Source organism: Sciurus vulgaris, assembly GCF_902686455.1.
Source record: "Sciurus vulgaris genome assembly, chromosome: 14".
Taxonomy (NCBI): domain Eukaryota; kingdom Metazoa; phylum Chordata; class Mammalia; order Rodentia; family Sciuridae; genus Sciurus; species Sciurus vulgaris.
The window spans coordinates 7,861,519-7,882,862 of NC_136475.1; the positions used below are offsets into that span (position 1 = coordinate 7,861,519).

Consider the following 21,344-nt stretch of genomic DNA (forward strand, 5'->3'; position numbering starts at 1 on the left):
CCAGAAAGCAGCCCTTAGTAAATGCGAAAATAGAGATACTGCCTTGTGTTCTATCAGATCATAATGGAATAAAAGTAGAAATCAATGACAAAATGAAAAACAGAAATTACTCCAACACCTGGAGGCTAAATAATATGCTATTGAATGAAACATGGATAACAGAAAACATCAGGGAGGAGGTAAAAAAAATTCTTAGAGGTCAATGAGAACGATGATACAACATATCAAAATCTCTGGGACACTATGAAAGCGGTACTAAGAGGAAAATTCATTGCATGGAGCGCATTCAAGAAAAGAATGAAAAGTCAACAACTAAATGACCTAACATTACAGCTCAAACCCCTAGAAAAAGAAGAACAGAACAACACCAAAAGTAGTATAAGAGAGGAAATAATTAAAATCAGAGCTGAAATCAATGAAATTGAAACAAAAAAAAATTCAATTGACAAAACAAAAAGTTGGTTCTTTGAAAAAGTAAACAAAATAGACAAACCCTTAGCTACACTAACAAAGGCAAGAGAAAACTCATTAATAAATTCATGATGAAAAAGAAAATATCATGACAGACACCACTGAAATACATAACATAATGAAAAGCTACTTTGAAAATCTATATTCCAACAAAATAGAAAATTCCAAAGACATCAACAAATTTCTAGAGACATATGCTCCTCCCAAACTGAACCAGGAGGACATACACAATTTAAACAGATCAATATCAAGCAATGAAATAGAAGCCATCAAAAGCCTACCATCCAAGGAAAGCCCAGGACCAGATGAATTCTCAGCCAAGTACTACAAGACCTTCAAAGAAGAACTCATTCCAATACTTCTCAAAGTATTCCAGGAAACAGAAAAGGAGGGTACCTTACCAAACTCATTCTATGAAGCTATTATCACTCTCATACCCAAACCAGAAAAAGATACATCAAGGAAAGAAAATTTTAGACCAATATCTTTGATAAATATAGATGCAAATATCCTTAACCAAATATTGGCAAACTGTATCCAAGAACATATTAAGAAGATAGTGCACCATGATCAAGTGGGGTTCATCCTGGGAATGCAAGGTTGGTTCAACATCTGTAAATCAATAAACGTAATCCATCATGTCAACAGACTTAAGGATAAGAATCATATGGTTATTTCAATTGATGCAGAAAAAGTGTTTGACAGAATACAACACCCCTTCATGCTCAAAACACTAGAGAAAAATAGGGATAGTAGGAACATATCTGAATATTGTAAAGGCTATTTATGCTAAGCCCGCAGTCAATATCATTCTTAATGGAGAAAAACTGAAAGCATTCCCTTTAAAAACGGGAACAAGACAGGGATGCCCTCTTTCACCACTTCTATTCAACACTGTCCTTGAAATAGTAGCCAGAGCAATTAGACAGACTGAAGAAATTAAAGGGATATGAATAGGAAAAGAGGAACTTAAGCTGTCACTATTTGCCAATGACATGATTCTATATTTAGAGGATCCAAAAAACTCCTCCAGAAAACTTCTAGACGTCATAAATAAATTCAACAAGATAGCAAGATATAAAATCAACACACATAAATCTAAAGCATTTTTATTCATAAGCGAAAGGGAAGTGGGGGAAACAACTCCATTTGCAATAGCCTCAAAAAAAATAAATAAATAAACTACTTGGGAATCCATCTAACCAAAGAGGTGAAAGGTCTCTACAATGAAAACTACAAAACATTGAAGAAAGAAATTGAGGAAGATGGAAAGATCTCCCATGTTCTTGGATAAGTAGAATTAATATTATCAAAATGGCCATACTTCCAAAGGTGCCATACAGATTTAACGTAATTCCAATCAAAATCCCTAAGACATTTCTCATAGAAATAGAGAAAGCAATCATGAAATTCATCTGGAAGACCAAAAGACCCAGAATAGCCAAAGCAATCCTAGGCAGGAAGAGAGATGCAGGAGGTATCACTATACCAGATCTTAAACTCTACTATAGAGCAATAGTAACAAAAATGGCATGGTACTGGCACCAAAATAGACATGGAGACCAAAGGTACAGGATAGAAGACACAGAGACATACCAACTTAAGTACAGTTATCTCATACTAGACAAAAGTGCCAAAAACTTACAATGGAGAAAAGATAGCCTCTTCAACAAATGGTGCTGGGAAAACTGGAAATCCATATGCAGTAAAATGAAATTAAACCCCTGTCTCTCACCCTGTACAAAACTCAACTCAAAATGGATCAAAGATCTAGGAATTAGACCTGAGACCCTTCACCAAATAGAAGAAAAAGTAGGCCTGAATCTCCATTACATTGGCTTAGGACCAGACTTCCTTAACAAGATCCCCATAGTGCAAGAAATAAAAGCAAGAATCAATAAATGGGACAGATTCAAACTAAAAAGCTTTTTCTTGGCACAGGAAACAATCAATAATGTGAAAAGAGAGCCTACAGAGTAGAAGAAAATCTTTTCCACACACACACTTCAGACAGAGCACTCATCTCCAAAATTTATAAAGAACTTAAAAAACTTTACCCCCAAAATACAAAGAACCCAATCAACAGATGGACTAAGGAACTGGGCAGACACTTCATAGAAGAAGATATACAGGTGATCAACAAATATATGACAAAGTGCTCATCATCCCTAGTAATTAGAGAAATGCAAATTAAAACCACCCTAAGATTTCATCTCACTCCAATTAGAATGGCTACTATCAAGAACAAAAGCAATAATAAGTGTTGGTATGGATGTGGGGAAAAAGGCACACTTATACATTGCTGGTGGAGTTGCAAATTTGTGCAGCCACTCTGGAAAGCAGTATGGAGATTCCTCAGAAAACTTGGAATGGACCCACCATTTGACCCAGCTATCCCACTCCTCGGTTTATACCCAAAGGACTTAAAATTAGCATACTGCAGTGATGCAGCCACATCAATGTTTATAGCAGCTCAATTCACAATAGCTAGACTGTGGAACCAACCTAGATGCCCTTCAACAGATGAATGGATAAAGAAAGTGTGGTATATATACACAATGGAATATTACTCAGCCATAAAGAAGAATAAAATTATGGCATTTGCTGGTAAATGGATGAAGTTGGAAAATATCATGCTTAGTGAAATAGGCCAAGCCCAAAAACCCAAAGGCCGAATGTTTTCTCTGATAAGTGCATGACAATATATAAGGAGGGGGGGTGATGAGGGGAAGAGAAGAATGAAGGAATTTTGAATGGTGTAGAGGAAAAAGGGGTGGGAGGGGGTGGGGATGGAAAAACAGTAGAATGAAACAGTGTTACCCTATATATATGTATGATTATGAATGGTGTGAATCTACATTGTGCACAACCATAGAAATGAAAAGTTGTACCCCATTTGTGTACAATGAGTCAAAATGTGTCTGTAAAAATAAAAAATATTTTAATTAAAAAAAAAAAAAGAACAGCAGGAGAAAAAAAATCCCAAAACAAAACAAAAAAACGTTGTGTTCAAAAGATTGAAAAAAGAAAAAGGAATAAATTATAATTTAAGAATTTATAATTTTAACAACTTAAATTGTTATAATTCAGGAATTTACATTCATCAAAGACACCATAAAGGAAGTATAAGAAAAGCCACTAACTTGGAAAAGGTAGTTGTAGCATCTGTGATTACAAAGAAAAAAGACCCCTTCAAAATTATTAAGATGAGACACACACACACAAACACACACACACACACACACACACACACACACACAAAATAAAATAAAAAGAAGAAAGAAAGAGAAAACAAATGGGAACAGGCATTTCACCAAAGAAGAACAGTGAAACCTTGCTATCCCCTAGTACTAATAAGGAAAATGCAATTTAAAATCCTGGTAAGAGCATCAGTGTTCACAGCTGCTCAATTCACAATAGCCAGACTGTGGAACCAACCTAGATGCCCTTCAATTGATGAATGGATAAAGAAACTGTGGTATATATATACAATGGAATACTACTCAGCTATAAAGAATAATAAAATTATGGCATTTGCAGGCAAATGGATGAAATTGGAGAATATCATGCTAAGTGAGATAAGCCAATCTCAAAAATCCAAAAGGTGAATGATCTCACTGATAAGCGGATGATGACACATAATCGGGGGTGGGAGGGGGGCAAGAATGGAGGAAGGAGGGACTGTATAGAGGGAAAAGAGGAGTGGGGGGGTGAGGGGAGGAAAAAATAACAGAATGAATCAAACTTCATTACCCTATGTAAATGTATGATTATGCAAATGGTATGCTTTACTCCATGTACAGAGAAACAACATGTATCCCATTTGTTTACAATAAAAAAAAAATCCTGGTAAGAGATCATTTTCTTTATGTTGCATTGAGAAAAATCAGGGAATCTGTTGAGATCCAGTGCTGGTGAGCACAGGCTGTGTCTCCACAGAATGTGCAGCAGCTCTGGCAGGAGTGTAGACTTGGAGAACCACTTTGGAAAAATACCTGGTCACATCTAGTGAAGTTGAAGACTGGCACATTCCACAGCAGCAAGCCCACTCTGAGGTAATGTCTACTGCAGAGGGGTGTTTTTTTCAAACAACAGGTTGCAAATCATTGATGGGTCATGAAATCAAATTAAAGGATTGAGATCAATATTCTTAAAAAATAAAATCTAAAAACACCAGGCAGCATCGTGAGGAGCAGGACAGGTCAGCGCTGCATCCTGGAGTTTGCTTCAGCTGCCGAGTTGGAAGGTTCTGGGCGTCGGTGGTGGGAAAGGCATTTTTCACTCTGGATCACGTCATCTAAGTTTGAAAGCCCTGTACAAACTCTTGCTGGTTCCCCAGAAAATGTGAGCAAGACTTTTTGTCACAGCTTTGTGCAAAATGCCAAAAGGCTGTACACAATCTGAAGGTCCACAGCTACAGGAAATTAGAATGGATTAGCAAATTATGGTGTGTCCCCTTGATGGACTATTGTGGGATGTCATGACATTTCTTGGCCACATGTAACAACTTGGATAAAGTGAAAACAGGAAGTCACAGACACAGCATATTTTATGCCTTATCTATAGGGCCTAGACTACGCTAAAATAAAAGCCCAGTGAAAACGATGATAGCCATTCATTAGCCGTGCAACCTTGAGCAAACACTTAACCTCCGTGCCTCAGTTTCCTCATTTGTGAAATGGAAATAAAAACCTACTTCATGAGGCTTGGGAGTTAAAACCTGTAATGTGTTAGGAGCAGTGGATATATAATAAAGAAGGTGCAGGAGGAGAAACAACAAAATCAGCACTGTCTGAATTCTTAAGCTGGCCACTGGTTGCAGAACCATTAAATTTACATATTCACTATTTTTGTGTGTAGAGCAGAGAGTAAAAAAGTTTCAAACCACAGCAAGTTTGGGCATGTCAAGGTTCTGTCAACCTAGGCTGGATCGTAAGATACTGAAGGCAGGTGACAATGACATGCTGAGCAATACGTACCTGATCCTCAGTTTGTCACTCACAGACGCCGCCCAGCTCCCGAGCAGGCCAGAGAGCAGTTTGTCTCGGTGCTGTTGGGTGTATCGAGCGAGCAGTTCCCGGGCCACCACCTGTGTGGAACCCATCACACGTCAGCCACACCTTAAAGGTAAAGATGCCGGAGCATCTTCAGACACCGCGGCGGGATGAGGTGAACTTGCTATTAGCAAACTCCTTGGAAGAAATCAAAAGCAAGCCTTCTGTCCAGGGAGCTCCAGTCCCCATGTAAGTGCATGGTGTTTACCCAGCACTCTGATCCTCCCCTGGCTGACTTCTAACTACTCTCCCCGCTGCCTGTAGCAGGCTCTGGTCCTGGACCCAACACTGTCACTGACGTGTCAGATGAAAGCTGCCTGCCTTCTGTGGATCAGATGCTGGTCTCTTCTCTTCTTTGCCTTTGACATCCTCTGGTTAATTAGGCCTTTGGAGAATAGTATTAAAATGTACAAATAAAGCCATCTCTACCAATCTCCCCTGCTAGCAGCTTTAAAGTTATAATTCGGGCCAAAAATACTGCATGGTTTTTATTCAAAGATGTCCGTGGCTCACTCACCACAGAGGGAGGCTCAGCTCACAGACTGACATGAGTGAGGTACCTGGTCCCAGCCCGCCCGTACCAAGCCCCCGCAACAAGAGGGAGCCCAGCCCAACAGCTCGTCTACAGAATTACACACGAACACGTGATTGTTTCAAAGGACTAAGATTGGGGTGACTTATTAACTAATCAATAGAGAACTATTGATTTGAGAATATTTCCTGTGTTTACAGTACACATGGTTTTATAGAGATCATATAAAATGTTACATATGCTATCATTCAATAGTATGTCGTGTGATATTTTGGGTTTGCATTACTATATAGGATTCCATTTATCTGTTTAATGGCTGTACATTGTTCTTTGTTTGGATAAATCACGTAAATCAAACATTTCCATTCAGTAAGACACTTAGGTTGTTTCCAATTCTCCACTGTCAATAATCCTGACATCAGGATATCCAGATAAATAGGAGGCTGTAGAGTCGAGGCCGTGATGAGGAAGCCGTCAGGTTGTCCAGTGCCAGGGCCGTGGAAGGATCAGACTCCCCTCCCCACGAAGGTAGAGGTGCTTCCTGCCATTCTCTCCTTTCCTGTTGCCATGGAAACCTGTGGTGTTTCCAGCAGCCAAGGGTGCTTAGGCCTGGGCTTCAGTCTGCATTTGAGGCTGCCAGGGTAGTTCTGTGTATAGAGGCAGGTGTCGGAATGTCTTACTGTGATTTTTCTTTTTGCTTTTAGTATAAATTACTTTTATTTGATTTCCTCGAAGTCTTGCCTTGAATTCTTGAAATTATGTCTCTAGATGGGTTTCACGAACCATGATTTCATTTTAGAACAGGAAAGGGAGTGTTACAAAATACCTCCTGTAACGCACAAGGCCCCACGGGATTGGGCATCACTGAATTACACGTCAAAGAAGACGAACGTCCTTCCGGCTGCTGCTCTGCAAAACCAGCATGAAAGCCCCACGCTGCCCACAGTGGGGAAACAGGGAAAGGAACGCACTTCAACGCGGGCTGAAGTGACATGACGTCAAGTTCCTCTTCACTAAGGTATCACTAGGATGGACGCGACCATCCTTTCGTTCTTGCTGATCTGTTAAGTGCATGACTCTTGTCTCTCTCTACCTATAGAAGCAACCTCATTCCAAGCATTAAGCAATGGCTTCCTCTGATTCCCACCCGCCATGGTTTTCCCTTGCTCTGTTTTTCTCAGTAGCAGTTGCTGCCACTCGAGGACACGGCACTGCTTCTTTGCTGGTGTGCGGTCTTCCTGCCACCTGGAAGCTAAGTGCTGGGAGGGCAGAGTGTCCATCCTTGTCCCACCAGACAGGGCCCCTCAGCCTTGGGGCAGCGGCGTCGGCTTCCTGTTCTCAGTACCTCAGCCAGTACATCCCATCCCTTAACATCTATCTCCTCCTCGTCTCTTCCACCTTTCTGATTTAAGTAACTTAAATTGGGAAAATCAACTCATTCCAACTAGCACTGAAAATAGAAGGACATAAGAATCAAGCTCAGGTGCTGCACTTGGGAGAAGCTGGTCCTGGCTAACATCACAAGATAACCCACTGGGGGTCTTTGCTCCTTTTCGAGGTCAGGAGACAAGCCAACGTGATGTTTAAGATGAGATGTTTTCTGCTGTCAAGGCCCCATTGTGAAAGATTAAGTGGCTGAAACCATGACGTTGACATGTTACCATCTCCAGATCCAGGACTTTATTCGACAACCTACCAGGACAAGGCAAAGGTAGATCAGGGAGCACCTAGACAGAGCTTTCAGTGAAGAGGTACTTGGTTTTACCTCTTAGATGTATATGGCATTATAACATCCGGGAGATATAGATATATACGTAATATGTGTGTGTTGACTTTCAATTTTAATAATTGGACTTACAAGAAGTTTCAAAATTAAAATATTACAGATGTTCTCTGTAGCCACCACCACCTAGATTCCACCAAAAGTGATCTCCTATATAACAACAGAGGTTATCAAAACTAGGAAGTTCACTACCATTTTTATTCATGGGATCGTTAAGTTGTAGTGGAGATGTTATTAGTTAAAATGAGCCTCAGAGTAAGTCCTGTTATAAAATGAGATGTTAAATGTTTTTCAATACAGGTGATCACATCCTCAGCTAAGTCTGCAAGCAGGATTTCCTGGAGACTACCTGCAACGGAAGCACTTTCTCCCTGGGGGTGGGGGTCGCCTCTGTTTCTACAGTCTCCTGGTCCTGAACTCTTCGTTTTCTTGTATGTCCGCCCAGGAGCCCTTTCTTAAGAGAGCTCGAGGCCACCTGAGCAGTTGGAAGAGTCACAATCTTCTCTTGTGAGAAAGGCCCCATGTGCAGCAGGAATCAAGTTCACCCACAGCCGACATTTGGAGCAGGAGTGTGGTCACTGTGCAGAACGAGGACATCAGGAACCCGCGTTCATAATGCACAGCATATGACACATTGTGCGGCACGGATCGTGTAACACCAGTAAGAGTTGTTTTTAGATCAAATCGCTTTGCAAGGCATGAATGAGGCACCAGCATTTCTACACACCAAGTACCCCCTGATTTGTGCCAGGCACAGTGAGGTGTGGCTTAAACGTCTATCAAGGAGCGTCTGCTTCCGGGGCGGGAGCACTCAGAGTCAGTTAGAATGGCACGCGGGAGTCCCAAGCAAAAGCCACCAGATAATCATTCTGTGACAAGGACAAGCAGGCACTGTGCAGGGTGAGGGGGCTACTCAAAGTGGCGGTACTTACAGAATGGGAGCCCAGATCATGCTCCTAGGAGCCCTGAGCAGGGCTAGCTACATCATTGGGGACCCCACAAACGGGGAGGCTTTTGTTAAAAACTGAAGCATTTCCACACAGTGATAGCGGAGCAGTCACCCGAGCAGGGGCCCTGAGCACAGCACGAGGCTGGCCCTGTCCTGGGGGCTCCAGTGAGATTGCCACGGTAAACACAGGACACCCTGTTAATATCTGGACACCCAAATATGACACGGGACATACACTAACAAATTATTGGTGGTTTCCCTGAAATGCAAATGTCACAGGTGCTCTGTATTTTTAGTCGCTGTATGGGGAACACTGAAAGGCAGCTCAGGGGTCACCCAGGGGTGCAAAGATCAAGGAAAGACCAAGTGGGCAGGATTCTCCAGCAACCAGTTGAGCATTCGCTTCTCTAAGATGCTGGGTACCCCAAGGTGACATTTCTTAGGAGAGAATATTTAAAAATTCCCTAGCTACAAGAGGCAAGGGGCGGGCAGGTGGGGTGAGAGGGAGAAGGAGGAAGCGGGAAGGGAAGGAGGGGAGAGAAAAGAGCCCAGGAGAAACGAAGAAAGACGACGTTAACTTATAAGCCAACACGAGTGATGCTCCGAGTCGTCGCTGGGCCTTAAATGTGGATTTGAACAAAAGAAAAAACGCCTTAGGCCCAGAAAAATTCATACTAGTTTGATTGAATTTTACAGTGGTTAGTTTTTTGTTGCTATTTTTAGTCAAATCTGGACCCAATTTAACTTATTTTTTTCAATGTTTCTTCCCAATTGGGGTTTTCTTTCTTCATTTTGCCTCATTTATGAAGCACCTACTGTGTGCAAGGCACTCTGAGCATCTACCAAGGCTGAGCTGTGTTCCAATTCTTTAACTGGAATACCTGATTTGACCCGGGGACAGCTTTGGGTAACTAACAGAGTCACCCTGAGGTCCAGACAAGACAGCTCAGGCTGGAGGTTAGGAGGTTGCCAGAACCGCCCAGCCAGGAGGTGGAAGGGCTGGGAGTTGAACCCAGAGGCCACGGTCCTAACAGTCCCACACCTAAACTGCACCTTCTGTACGCCGGGCTCAGCGCTGGGCCCTGGGGAGTAAAGACATTGCAGGGACCCAGGGCCTGCTGGGTAGACAGGCGACCCCACCCTATTGTGCCGCTGCGACAGCACAGCAGGCACAGAGGGGCAGCCCACACCCTTGACCGCAGCCCTGCACTGAGCAGGGGCAGCAAGGGGAGGACAAGCCTCTGGCTGACTCGGAGGACAGGGGGCTACCAGAGGGGCCTCTGCTGCTTCTTGTTACAGTCCTTTTGTCTCCTCTCCTGAGCGAGGTTTCAGGGAGCCTAAAGCAGCCAGGCCCACCCACCTCCACGTGGTGGACGGCCGCTTTCCCGCCGCGGGCAGACTAGGCTGGTGCAACAGGACCACAGCGCCGGCGGACTTTGCCCCTCTGACCCCTGTTTTGAACTGGTGAGTTATAGATGTGTGCAATGTGGGGTTTGCTGTCACCCGTGTTAGAGTTTCTGACCTCCAGAAGCCGCAGGTGACACTAAGTGGTTGCTAGTTCGGAGGTGGGTGGGCAGCAGTAGACCACAGGGACATTAGTCCTGCCAGCCCCTGCCCCTTCCTTGGGTCGCTCCTCCCCTCCATTCCCCACCCACACACCTGGACCACATTCAGCAGGCCTTCACCACAGCATGGCTCTCTCCCTCAGCCGCCACCGGCAGCCCAAGGCTGCCTGGCCCGGAACTTGCCCTGGATAGTTCATGGGGTGTAGGGGCTTGAGTCTTGGTGCCTGGAAATCGAACCACCTTACTATGCAGAAGCGAGAGTTGCATTTGGTGTGGAGGGAAGAACTAGTAATCCAGTGCCACACAGCCTTAATTGTGTCCCTACTGTGTGCTGAGCATGCTACAGGAGTGACGATGTAACAGCATGCACTTCGTGCTTTAAATACAGCCCTTGCTGCTCTGCCGCTGCGACTGATTTTTCAAATGGACACATTTCTTTCTCTTCCTCCCTCCCTAATTTCCACTCCCTAATGTCAGGGGAAACAGGATCACCTTTCTTCTCCACCCTAGGCAGAGTGATCTGCCCTTGAGCACACCCCCCCCCCCGGGCTAGCACCAGGAGCTCAGAAATGACTTTCTCCCAGATTCACAAGTCAACAACTCTGGGCAGAATGGGGGGGACTGTGGGCTTCGAGTTGCCTCTTTAAAAGCCCCCTGCTCGACCGCGATGGGCAGAACCACAGCCTCTGGGACAGGAGTCCCTATGCTTCTCCTTTGCTACCAAAGCAATAAAACTTCTTTTGCATTTTCCTTCAAACCATGTCCTTGTTATTGGATTGGCATCGGGGACAAGGACAATCCCACGAGGGGCAAGGATGCCCCTACCTACAGGTGCAGGAACTCGCCTCGGAGAAGCTAGCCAGGTCTGGGATTTCAGAATCAGCCAGTGCGGGTGAAGCACAGCCTAGGGTCGGACCCGGCGTCCTTCCTCCGGCCTCTCGTCGGGACTGCCCAACATGGGCACCTCCAGGCATCAGGAGCAAACCCTGAGGAAGGACGGGAACTGGTAAGGCTCACTCTTGTCCCTGCTCTCCCCAGGGGGCACCGGCCCCTCCACGGGCTTCCAGGGCAGCTGTCTGGAGCAGAAGCATTGAGCAGAGTTAGCAGGCTGGGTGAAGGGCCTGCGCCTACTGCGCGCCGCATCCCTCTGCACCGAAGGGTTTGTTTGGTCTCCAGGCTCCCCTGGACCCTTAGCTAGTTCCCATTAAAAGCAGCGTGCTCACCTTCTCTTGGCAAAATGGAAATTCTGGGGAGCCTGAACCCACGTCCCTCCAAGGCAGCTGCTGGTGGAGCTGGAAGGGGACAAGGACCTCTGCTCAGGTCCCCTCTGCTCTCTGAGCCTCCCAGGGCTGCTGCAGCAAGTGATCTGGTGGCCCTGGTGTGGCCCCTGTCAGGCATCCATGCAGCTGTGCGAGGAGCCTGCAGGGAGCCCAGCCCCCAGCCCTGCCCTGAGGAATGGCCGGAGCCCACTCAGGCTGCCCTCCAACCTCCCACTAAGGAAGTGGACAATGCCCGGGGCTCACCCGGCCTCCTCACAGCCAAGGCTGGGGTATGGGCACGAAGGCGCAGCCTGGCCCCGGGAATTCCCGAGAGGAATCCTGCTGAGGTTCCTGCAGGAGGTCTTCCCTGAGGCCCTGACTTTCCCCAGGACTTGCAGCAGATACCCTGAGACACTGACCCCAAAGCACACCAGGGTCAGTTCAGTGGAGCTGACCTCTGGAAAGAGGTCAGCTTGGGCCTGAAGGGCAGGTGGGCAGCCGAGCTTGACGGGGGTCACCATGGAGGATGACAGGAGTTCCGGGTGGTTTTATCCATGTTACTTGGAGGTTACGCACTGATGAGCCCCCAAGGCTGACGAGCACAGCGGCCCCTGGGCGGTTCCCAACCCCCACCTACCCCTCCCCCTCCCTCCCCCTCCCCCTCTTCCAGCAAGTTCCTGGGGTCATGTGCCAGTCCCCTCCTGACACCCCAGCCCCGGCCACCATCACAACACCATCCAAATGTCCAGGGCAGTTGGAATAGATGTTCCTAGAGGGTTTTTTTTTTTTTTTTTTTTTCCCCTAAGTATCATTGAAAAGCAAAAGTAATTGAAGTTTTAAATCTGCAACAAAATAAATAAATGGCAATGAGGAACACATTGAAAAATAAATCCTGTGAAGTTTTCTGCAACTTGAGTAACTCGAAAACCCTCCCCCATGTTGACTGAAGTTGTTTCAAATTAATGTTACTTAAACATGTTCAAACACAAAAGCAGATGTAAACACCTTATGTTTATAACTCTTGCTCAACTATAAACTATGAAATTGAATACAAGCGAAACTACAAACCTGGTGAGATTCAGATCAACAGTCCTAATAGCGGGTGGCAGGCACCCACCTCTCTGTGGGACCCCCGTGGTGGGGCTGGCTCTGCATTGGGGACAGGCTCCCTCCACCACACCTGTCGGTGGCCCTGTGACCTGCCCATCAGCAGCACGTCTAACATCACGCGACCTTCACTTGGCACATTTTTTTATAGTCATACAAAATCTACATTTTCCCCTCATTGGCTCCAGGAGATCAAAGTGATGTTATTTGGTGCCAACCGGCTCATAGATACAGTAGCCCCCCCCCCCCCCTTATCCACAGTCTCACTTCCCAAGGTTTCAGTCCCCGGTGGTAAGCCATGGTCCAAAAATATCAGATGGAAAATTCTAGTAATGAACAGTTCAGATTAAATGACTTCTATTAAAGTTGTTGCTATTATTTTATTGTTTTTAGTTACCATTATTGCTCTCTTGCTGTGCCTAGTATAGAAATCAGGCCTCCTCACAGGCATGTGCATATAGGAACAAGCAGCATAGCCAGGATCGGAAGTGGGCGTGGCTTCAGGCACCCACTGGGGGTCTTGGGATGTAGCCCCCTGGATAAAGGGGGACGAGTGGACAAAGACCACGCCTGGAAGCCCATGCAGGTTCCTGGCTGTGTGGTCCTGTCCCACTGCACTATACCCCACTTTTAACCATTCCTGTTCAGATTGGCATCAGCATTAAAATCCACAATGGACACCTTCTTGTCCGGAGTGCATAGACGCCAGTGCGCAAGCAATGCCACCTCATTCCATCTCATGGCCAAACTGAATTCGTGCAGAAAGCCGAGGCGTCGCCCTGAGAAGCTAAGGGACGCGAAGGTAACAAGCGGCCCGGACGCAGAGGCTTCCTTTTTCCAAAAGCTCCCACCGGGCGCCCTTGAAGGGAGCCTTAAATATTTAGACGCAGCAACATCTGGTTTTGAGAACATCCAGTGTCAGCTCGGCGGATGGGGCAGTGGATGGAGGAGAAAAGCAGACCGTCGGTTCCGACGACCTTGGTCAGCGTTTAGAGACCAGCCCAAAGTCCCCCCAAGTTCCCAGGTGGAACGCGCGCACTTTAGCGCCGCTTCCCACCAGTCCTTCCCGACAGACTTGAAGCCTCCTCTTCCTGACCAGAGGCCTCCGCCCTGGCCGGCACTGCCGCTCTCAGGTGGCTGGCGCCTGGGGCCGCCCTGTCCCCTCACTGCCCTGGCCATTGATCCGTCGCCAACAGCTCTGTGGGCCTCTGCAGCCCCTCCCGCACAGCTCCCGTCTCCCCGTGATTCTTCTGCTGTCACCACCGGCACTGCGGGTGACACCTCCACCCACGGGTCCTAGGGAAGGTCGCCGCGGCTGTCAGAGGCAGAGCTGTCCCCGTGGCCCCCGGCGCTCGGGACCAGGCGCGCTCCCTGGCCTGGCCCACCCGAGCTCCGGGCGCCGCCGCGCCTCCACCCGCGGCTCACTGGGCTCGCTGCAGCCCAGGCCTGGGCCCCGGCAGGGCTCCCTCCTAATGGGGACCAGTCCTCGGGCCGTCGGTCCTCGCTGCCGTCGGACGGCCCAGGGTCCATTCCCGCGCCTGTCCTGTTCGCCAGGGGAGGGACTTGGAATTCTCCCCAGTGGTGAAGGAGCGTCTGGGTTGGAAGATGAGTGCGTGTGTGTGTGTGTGTGGCGGGGGTGTGGTGTGTGTAGTGTGTGTGGTGTGTGTGGTGTGTGTGGTGTGTGTAGTATGTGTAGTGTGTGGTGGGTATGTGGTGTGTGTAGTGTGTGGTGGGTATGTGGTGTGTGCATGATGTATGTGTGTGGTGTGTGTGGCGTGCATGGTGTGTGTGGTATGTTATGTGTGTGTAGTGTGTGTGGTGTGTGTAGTGTGTGGTGGGTATGTGGTGTGTGCATGATGTGTGTGTGTGGTGTGTGTGGTGTGCATGGTGTGTGTGGTATGTTATGTGTGTGTAGTGTGTGTGGTGTGTGTAGTGTGTGGTGAGTATGTGGTGTGTGGTATGTTATGTGTATGTTGTGTGTGTGGTGTGCGTGGTGTGTGTGTGTGATGTGTGTGGTGTGCATGATGTGTATGGTATGTGTGTGGTGTGTGGCTTGTATGCAGTATGTGGTGTGCATATGGTATGTGCATGGTGTGTATGGTATATGTGTGTGGTGTGTATGTAGTGTGTGTGGTGTGTATGGTCTGTGTGTGGTGTGTTAGTGTGTATCTGGAGTGTGTGTATTGTGTGTGTGTGGTGAGTGGTGTATATAGTATGTGTGGTATATAGTGTGTGGTACGTGTGTGTGGTATGTATGTGTGGTGTGTGGCATGTGTGTGGTGTTGTGGGGTCTGTGGTGTGTGGTATTTGTTTAGTGTTGTGGGGTGTGTAGTGGTGTGTGTGTAGTGTATGTGGTGTGTAGTGGTGCATGTGTAGTGTGTAGTGGTGTGTGTGTGTAGTGTGTAGTGGTGTAGTGGTGTGTGTGTGTGGTGTGTGTAGTGGTGCATGTGTAGTGTGTAGTGGTGTGTGTGTGTAGTGTGTAGTGGTGTGTGTGTAGTATGTGTGGTGTGTGCCCTGTGTGTAGTTTTGTGTGGTGTGTAGTGGTGTGTGTGTAGTGTGTAGTGGTGTGTGTGTAGTGTGTGAGGTGTGTGCCCTGTGTGTAGTTTTGTGTGGTGTGTAGTGGTGTGTGTGTAGTGTGTATGTGGTGTGTGTGTAGTGGTGTGTGTGTAGTGTAGTGGTGTGTGTGTAGTGTGTATGTGGTGTGTGTGTAGTGGTGTGTGGTGTGTAGTGGTGTGTGTGTAGTGTAGTGGTGTGTGGTGTGAAGTGGTGTGTGTGTGTGGTGTGTGGCATGTGTGTAGTGTTGTGGGGTGTGTGTGGTGCATTAGCTCTGTCCCCTGGCGAAGGCCTTTGCTGCTCCTCATCCTTCTCCTCCCTCCCCCATTTCATATTGAAAGAGACCTTGTTTTAATGGCTTCAAATACACTTGATTTAAAAAATTCAAAACCAAAGTAAATGGTGGCAGGTACAAGTGTCCCGCCCAGCCCTTGCCTCCAGCGCGTCCAGTCTTCAGCAGTTGTTCTAGAAGAGGCCTCCGAGGGTCAAGGTCAAGTGGATCCTGAGCGTTTAGTTGGCTCTGCTGTTTTGAGAGTTGCTTTTCCTGGAGTCTAGCGGGCTTTTCTTTCCTTCCAAAAAGAGACACATGCCCTTTCCCTCAGCCCACGACATCTTCCTGCCTCTTAACTGTGCCGTGGGTTGAATGGAAACCACTTCCTTCTCAGGCACGCTCCGGCCCCTCTGCCCTCCGGTTCTACCTGGGAATCACGGCTTTCTGTTGCCCGGTGGCCACCGTCCAGGTGTCTCTTTATGCACACTCTTCTCGGGCCAGCTCAATAAAGCACCGTGTCTTAGATTTTCACTCCCTTCTCCACGCGGACGTCCAGTTTTCCTAGTGCTGTTTATTGAAGAGACTGTCCCTTCCCCGGTGTCTGGTTTGGCCTCCTCTGTTGAGGATCGGTTGGCTGCAGATGTGGGGGTTTATCTGGGTATCTGTGCCGTTCGGCGACCTGCGTGTCTTTTCCTCCCATTGCCAAGCTGCTGTAGTCGCTGTGGCTCTGGGATGTCCTGACGTCAGGTGTTGTGACGTCTCCACCTTTGTTCTTTTGTGGACGATAGCTTGGTTATGCAGGGTATTTGTGCTTCCACGTGAATTTAAGCATAGTCTGTGAAAAACTGTGTTGGTATTTTGATGCAGATTTCATTGAGTCTGTGAATTGCTTTGAATAATGCAATTAAACAATATTAATTAAACGTTTAAACAATATTAATTTTGCCAATTCATGAACATGGGAAGTCTTTTTGTGTGTTTCTTCTTCAATTTCTTTCATCAGTGTTTTGTAGTTTTCATAGAAGTCTTTCATTTCCTTGATCGCATTAATTCCTAGGTATTTCATTTAGTTTTTGTAGCTATTGTGAATGAAATTGCTTTCATGATTTCCTTCTCAGTGATCTTGTTTTTAGTGTATAAAATGCTACTGATTTTTGTATGTACTGCAGCTTTGCTGAATTCATGTATTAATTCTAATAATCTTTTGGTGGAGTCTTTAGTTTTTTTCTATGTATAGAATCATATCATCTACAGTGATAATTTGACCCCATCTCTCACTCTGTATAAAAGTCAACTCAAAATGGACCAAACACCTAGAGGCAAGTCCCGAAGCTGCTACAGGAAGACAGGGGAAAGACTTCAAGATGTTGGTATAGGCAATGATTGTTTTGGATGTAACCCCCAAAACACAGGAATCAAAAGGAAAAATAAGAAATGGTATTACATCAAACTAAAAACCTGTGTAGCAAAGGTTACAGTCAACAGAGTGTAGAAACAACCAACAGAGCTGGAAAAAAATAATTTCTATTCACTAAAAAAGGAGTAATATCCATAATATATAAGGAACTAAAAAACCCTAACGAAAGCGAGTAATTAAAAATGGGCAAAACATCTGAATAAACCTTCTCAAAGGAAGAAATGAAAATGATCAGCAACTACATTGAAAAATGCTCAATATCATTAGCCATCAGGGAAATGCAAATCAAAAGTACCGTGAGATCCATCTCACCCAGTTACAATGGCTGTTGTCAAAAAACAAAAAGCGTATGGAGAAAAAAGAACCCTCTCACACTGCTGGTGAGGATGTAAGTTAGTACACCCACCACGGGGAACAGTACGAAGGGTCCTCAAAAGATTAAAACTGGATCTACCATATGGGTAGATATTCAAAGGAAATGAAATCAGCATACAAAAGACATAACTGCGCACCCATATTTATTGCTGCACTGTTCACAATAACTAAAATATGGAATCAACCTATGTGCCCATCAATGGATAAATGGAACACACACACACACACACACACACACACACACACACACTGGAATAATATTGAACACTAAAGAAGATGAAAACTGTTATTTGTAACCAAAGGGATAGGACTGAAGAGCGTTATATTCAGGGAATAAGCCAGACACAGAAGGGTAGATGGTATATGTTCTCTCTCTTACACAAAAGCTAAAAAGAAAGAAAGACAAAGAAAGTTGACCAGAATGTAGAAAAGTGACAGCTAGAGGTTGGGAAGCGGGGTGGATAAAGGGAGGCTGGATTTGACCAGAGCACGCTGTACGTATATATCAAAATATCGCACTGCACTCCATTAATACGTACAATTATACATGTTCATAAAAATAAAACAATTTCAAATAAATATATAAATTCTTAATTCCTTTTCTGTGGTTCATTCACAAGTAATATTTTTCAGAAAAATCATGGCAGGTAAACTTCTTGAGCATTTGAAGATCTGTCTTAATTTTCCTCATATTTCATTGGTGATTCAACCAGCTATGAAATTTTACATTCAAAGTAACTTACTTCAGTATTCTGAATGTCATCCTAGACCCTTGCTTCCAATGTGAGATCCATAGATCAGCAGTTGTGGGACATCACTGAGGTGTTTGATGGCAACAGTTTCCCCATCCCAAAATCTGAACTTGAACAAGATCCCCAGATACATAGGAGCTGAGAAGAGCTGCTGACAGGCCTGAGGTCAATCTGACTCTCCCTCTTTAGTAATTAGTCTAACATTGTCCTCACCTGAGGCTTTGGGGCCCTTCCTTGTCCTTGCTAGATGTTACACAATTCTCCAGGCTATCTGAAAACTCTGATATTTTCCAGTGGGTTCTACCATGGCTGAGGCTTGTGCCTTTCTTCAGATCTTGGAAACTAGTTTGCCTGCCTATCTGTATTCTCCACCTCTCTCTCACGAATGTCATAGATCTCCTGGGCCCACCATTTGTATCTCTTACCTTTTCATTCCCTTTCCCTTGGTCTTCCTGATCTTCAACCTGGGAAGTTTTCTCAAATTGGTCCTTTAACCCTCAGTTTAGATTTTGTTTGTTTGTTTTGCAAGTGTGCACTTCTAATTTGTGAGGCACTTTATGATCCTCTGAATGCTCCTTTTTCATAGCTGGCTGTTCTTGTTTCAGGACACAATATCATCACACATTTCTAGAGTTAGTTATTCCTGCTGTTGCTTTTCTTCTTCTAGTTCCAGTTGTTTTCTTTGTTCATTTTGCTCCTTTCATGCTATTGATGACTCCAAATATCTGATCATTTTATTAGATAAAATGGAATTATTGTTCTTTTTTTTTTTAGGTGTTATTACGGTTTTATAAGAAAAGGCCCTTAATTGTAGAACATGAATGTTAAAATTGTTAGGTATAAAGTGTCTTGATATCTACAATACACTTCTAAATGGCTTTGTGTATGCATGTACATGCACACACCCACACCCACACTCACACTCATGCATAGATGGTAAGAAAGTAGAAATTTTAATATGATAAAGCATTGACTGTGTTGAAAACAGGTGGGCCCAGATTTTTATTGTGCTACTATCTCCCAACTTTTGTCTTGAAATTTCTGTTTGAAATTTTTCATTGTAAACATTGGAAATAAAGGGGGGAAAGTATCTGATGATGATTGTTCATTCTCTGAATAGCTTTAGGAAAACACCCTCAGGGTTCTGAAATCACTACACAATCTGCTTTCTGATAGAAAATCTGATAACAACTTGGTCTTTTTTTTTTTTTCCCCCCCTCCCCTCAGTTCAAGTTTAATAGAAACTACAAAAGATCAAAAGCTAACACCCACGACTCCTTGATGTGCCTCTGTGGTCTGCCCTACAGCACAGCGCAGGCCAGGAAGAAAGGCCGGCCTCCTCAGGCCCTGCAAGAAGGGCCAGTCCTGTCCTATGCTACCTCTTGGCTGAGTCTAAGGTCTAGAGTTGTAAATGTGGAATAAGCACAAGAGGTTTTATTCTCATGACTGCCTGTTACACCTGGCACTAGAATGACCCAGTGCTCACTTGCTTGGAGAAATACTCTTTGCTCTCAGGACGTCAGCCTTGGTGGCACCTCTGCCAGACTTCCAGCTAGGAAGCACACATACTTGTTATCAGCAGCTCTGAGACAGACGTCTACAACAGAAGCACTCTGACCAGGCAGCAAGAAGGTGCCCTGCTTGGTCATTAGGCCAGTTAACTGTAGGCCATTTGCATTTTTGCATATTTGCACTGCAGGGTGATGAACAATATATGCAAAGCCTCTGAGTGACATTCTTTAGGAGATCTGCCAGCAGGGATTAGTAGGGGACCTGTCTTGATGTATCTCTAATGAAGCAAAGGAAATTTATAATGGGATTTCATGGGTGTAGGTCATAATTGGATTTGGTGGAGGGTGTAATTAAATTTCACCGAGGGCTTACAACCTCTGCCCTGGGAAATAATGACAGGGTCAGAAAACCTTCCATTTGGCTTAAAAGAAAGCCTGCAGGAATTCCAGTTCCACATCTTCCCCATCATGAAGAGCCAGCCCCAGCATCTTTCCGAGCTTTGGGACTGCAAGAGTTTCACTTTTGGGGCAAGAAGCGCAAGCCCTGTAGGTAATACCAGAACACTGAAACTCACTCACCAGTTTCTGCCTTTGATCTTCTGAAATCTCCCTCCTCCCTTCAGTTAGAACCAAGGCAGAATCCAGTGCGGAGAAGAGCAGCCTCCCGAGGGGGGTGGGCACCAACACACAGAGGAAGGGCAGCTGATTGGCGCAGGCAGTGACACCACCAGCCTGCCATGGGACTGGCATTGATCCTGGGTGCCAGGTGGCCTGCAAGCTTCGGGAGCACAGCAGGGCATGTCCGCAGGTGTCCTATCAGTGTGTGTCCACCAATGACAAGCAGCAGGCTGATGCCCCTCCCATCTCTAAGTGGATGCCTCTGGGGTCTTGGTCTGGAGGTGCCCAAGCCCTTCCTGGGCCTGAGCGTCCCCTACTGCAGGGGTCAGGAGCTGCAGCAGATGCACTGGCTGTAGTCAGATGCTCTGACGTGGGTACTGCAGACCTGCTGTCAGGCAGGCCTTCATGGAAATGCCTAGCTTCCTGCCCCAACCCCTCTCCTCTTCAGTCCCTGCCGTCCAGCATCTCTTCAGAGTCAGCCAAGAGAAACAGCTTCACCTCCAGCTGGGTCCACCTGGATGGGTCCATCAATTTTATTCCATGCTGTCCACTCTCCAGAAATTAATCAGAGAAAAGCAACAGGCAGGGAGAGCATATCTGCCAATGACAGGTCCAGAAGAGGACTTGGGTCTATCGTATATAAAGAGCTCTCAAAATCCAACAGTGAAATAATCAGAGGCTCCTTCACAAGACAAAAAGTTTTAGTATTGATGAAGTTCAGTTTATCAATTTTTTCAATTATGAACTATACTTCTGATGTCAGGTTTAAAAGCTTTCTTTCTAGCTCCTGGTCTCAGGAATACTATTCCACATTTTTTTAAAAAGTTCTATAGTTTTACAAGTTACATTTAAGTCAATAATCCACTTTGAGTTGATTTTTAATAATGTGTGAGACTTAGATTGAGTTTCATTTTATTGTCCAGGGATATCCAGTTAATTCAATATTACTTGTGAAAATACTTTTGTCTATTGAATTGCTTCTGCCATTAAAAAAAAAAAGCAGCAAGGCACATTTTCATGGTCCTTATTTCTGAGTTCTCTGTTCTCTTTCATTTATCTGTGTTTATCTCTTCACCATACACTATATGGATTGCTATAGCTATCTAATGAGCCTCAATGTTCAGTGG

At 45.5% G+C, this 21,344-nt stretch overlaps 1 protein-coding gene across 1 annotated transcript in view; it reads right to left on the reverse strand.

Moving 5' to 3' along the window:
* The window catches only part of ACOXL (acyl-CoA oxidase like), a 331,162-nt gene that overhangs the window by 111,979 nt on the left and 197,839 nt on the right, over positions 1-21,344 (reverse strand). The window contains exon 10 of the mRNA XM_079109525.1: positions 5,451-5,560. Within this exon, the coding sequence (XP_078965651.1) occupies positions 5,451-5,560 (110 nt within the window). The remainder of the gene's footprint in view (positions 1-5,450; positions 5,561-21,344) is intronic.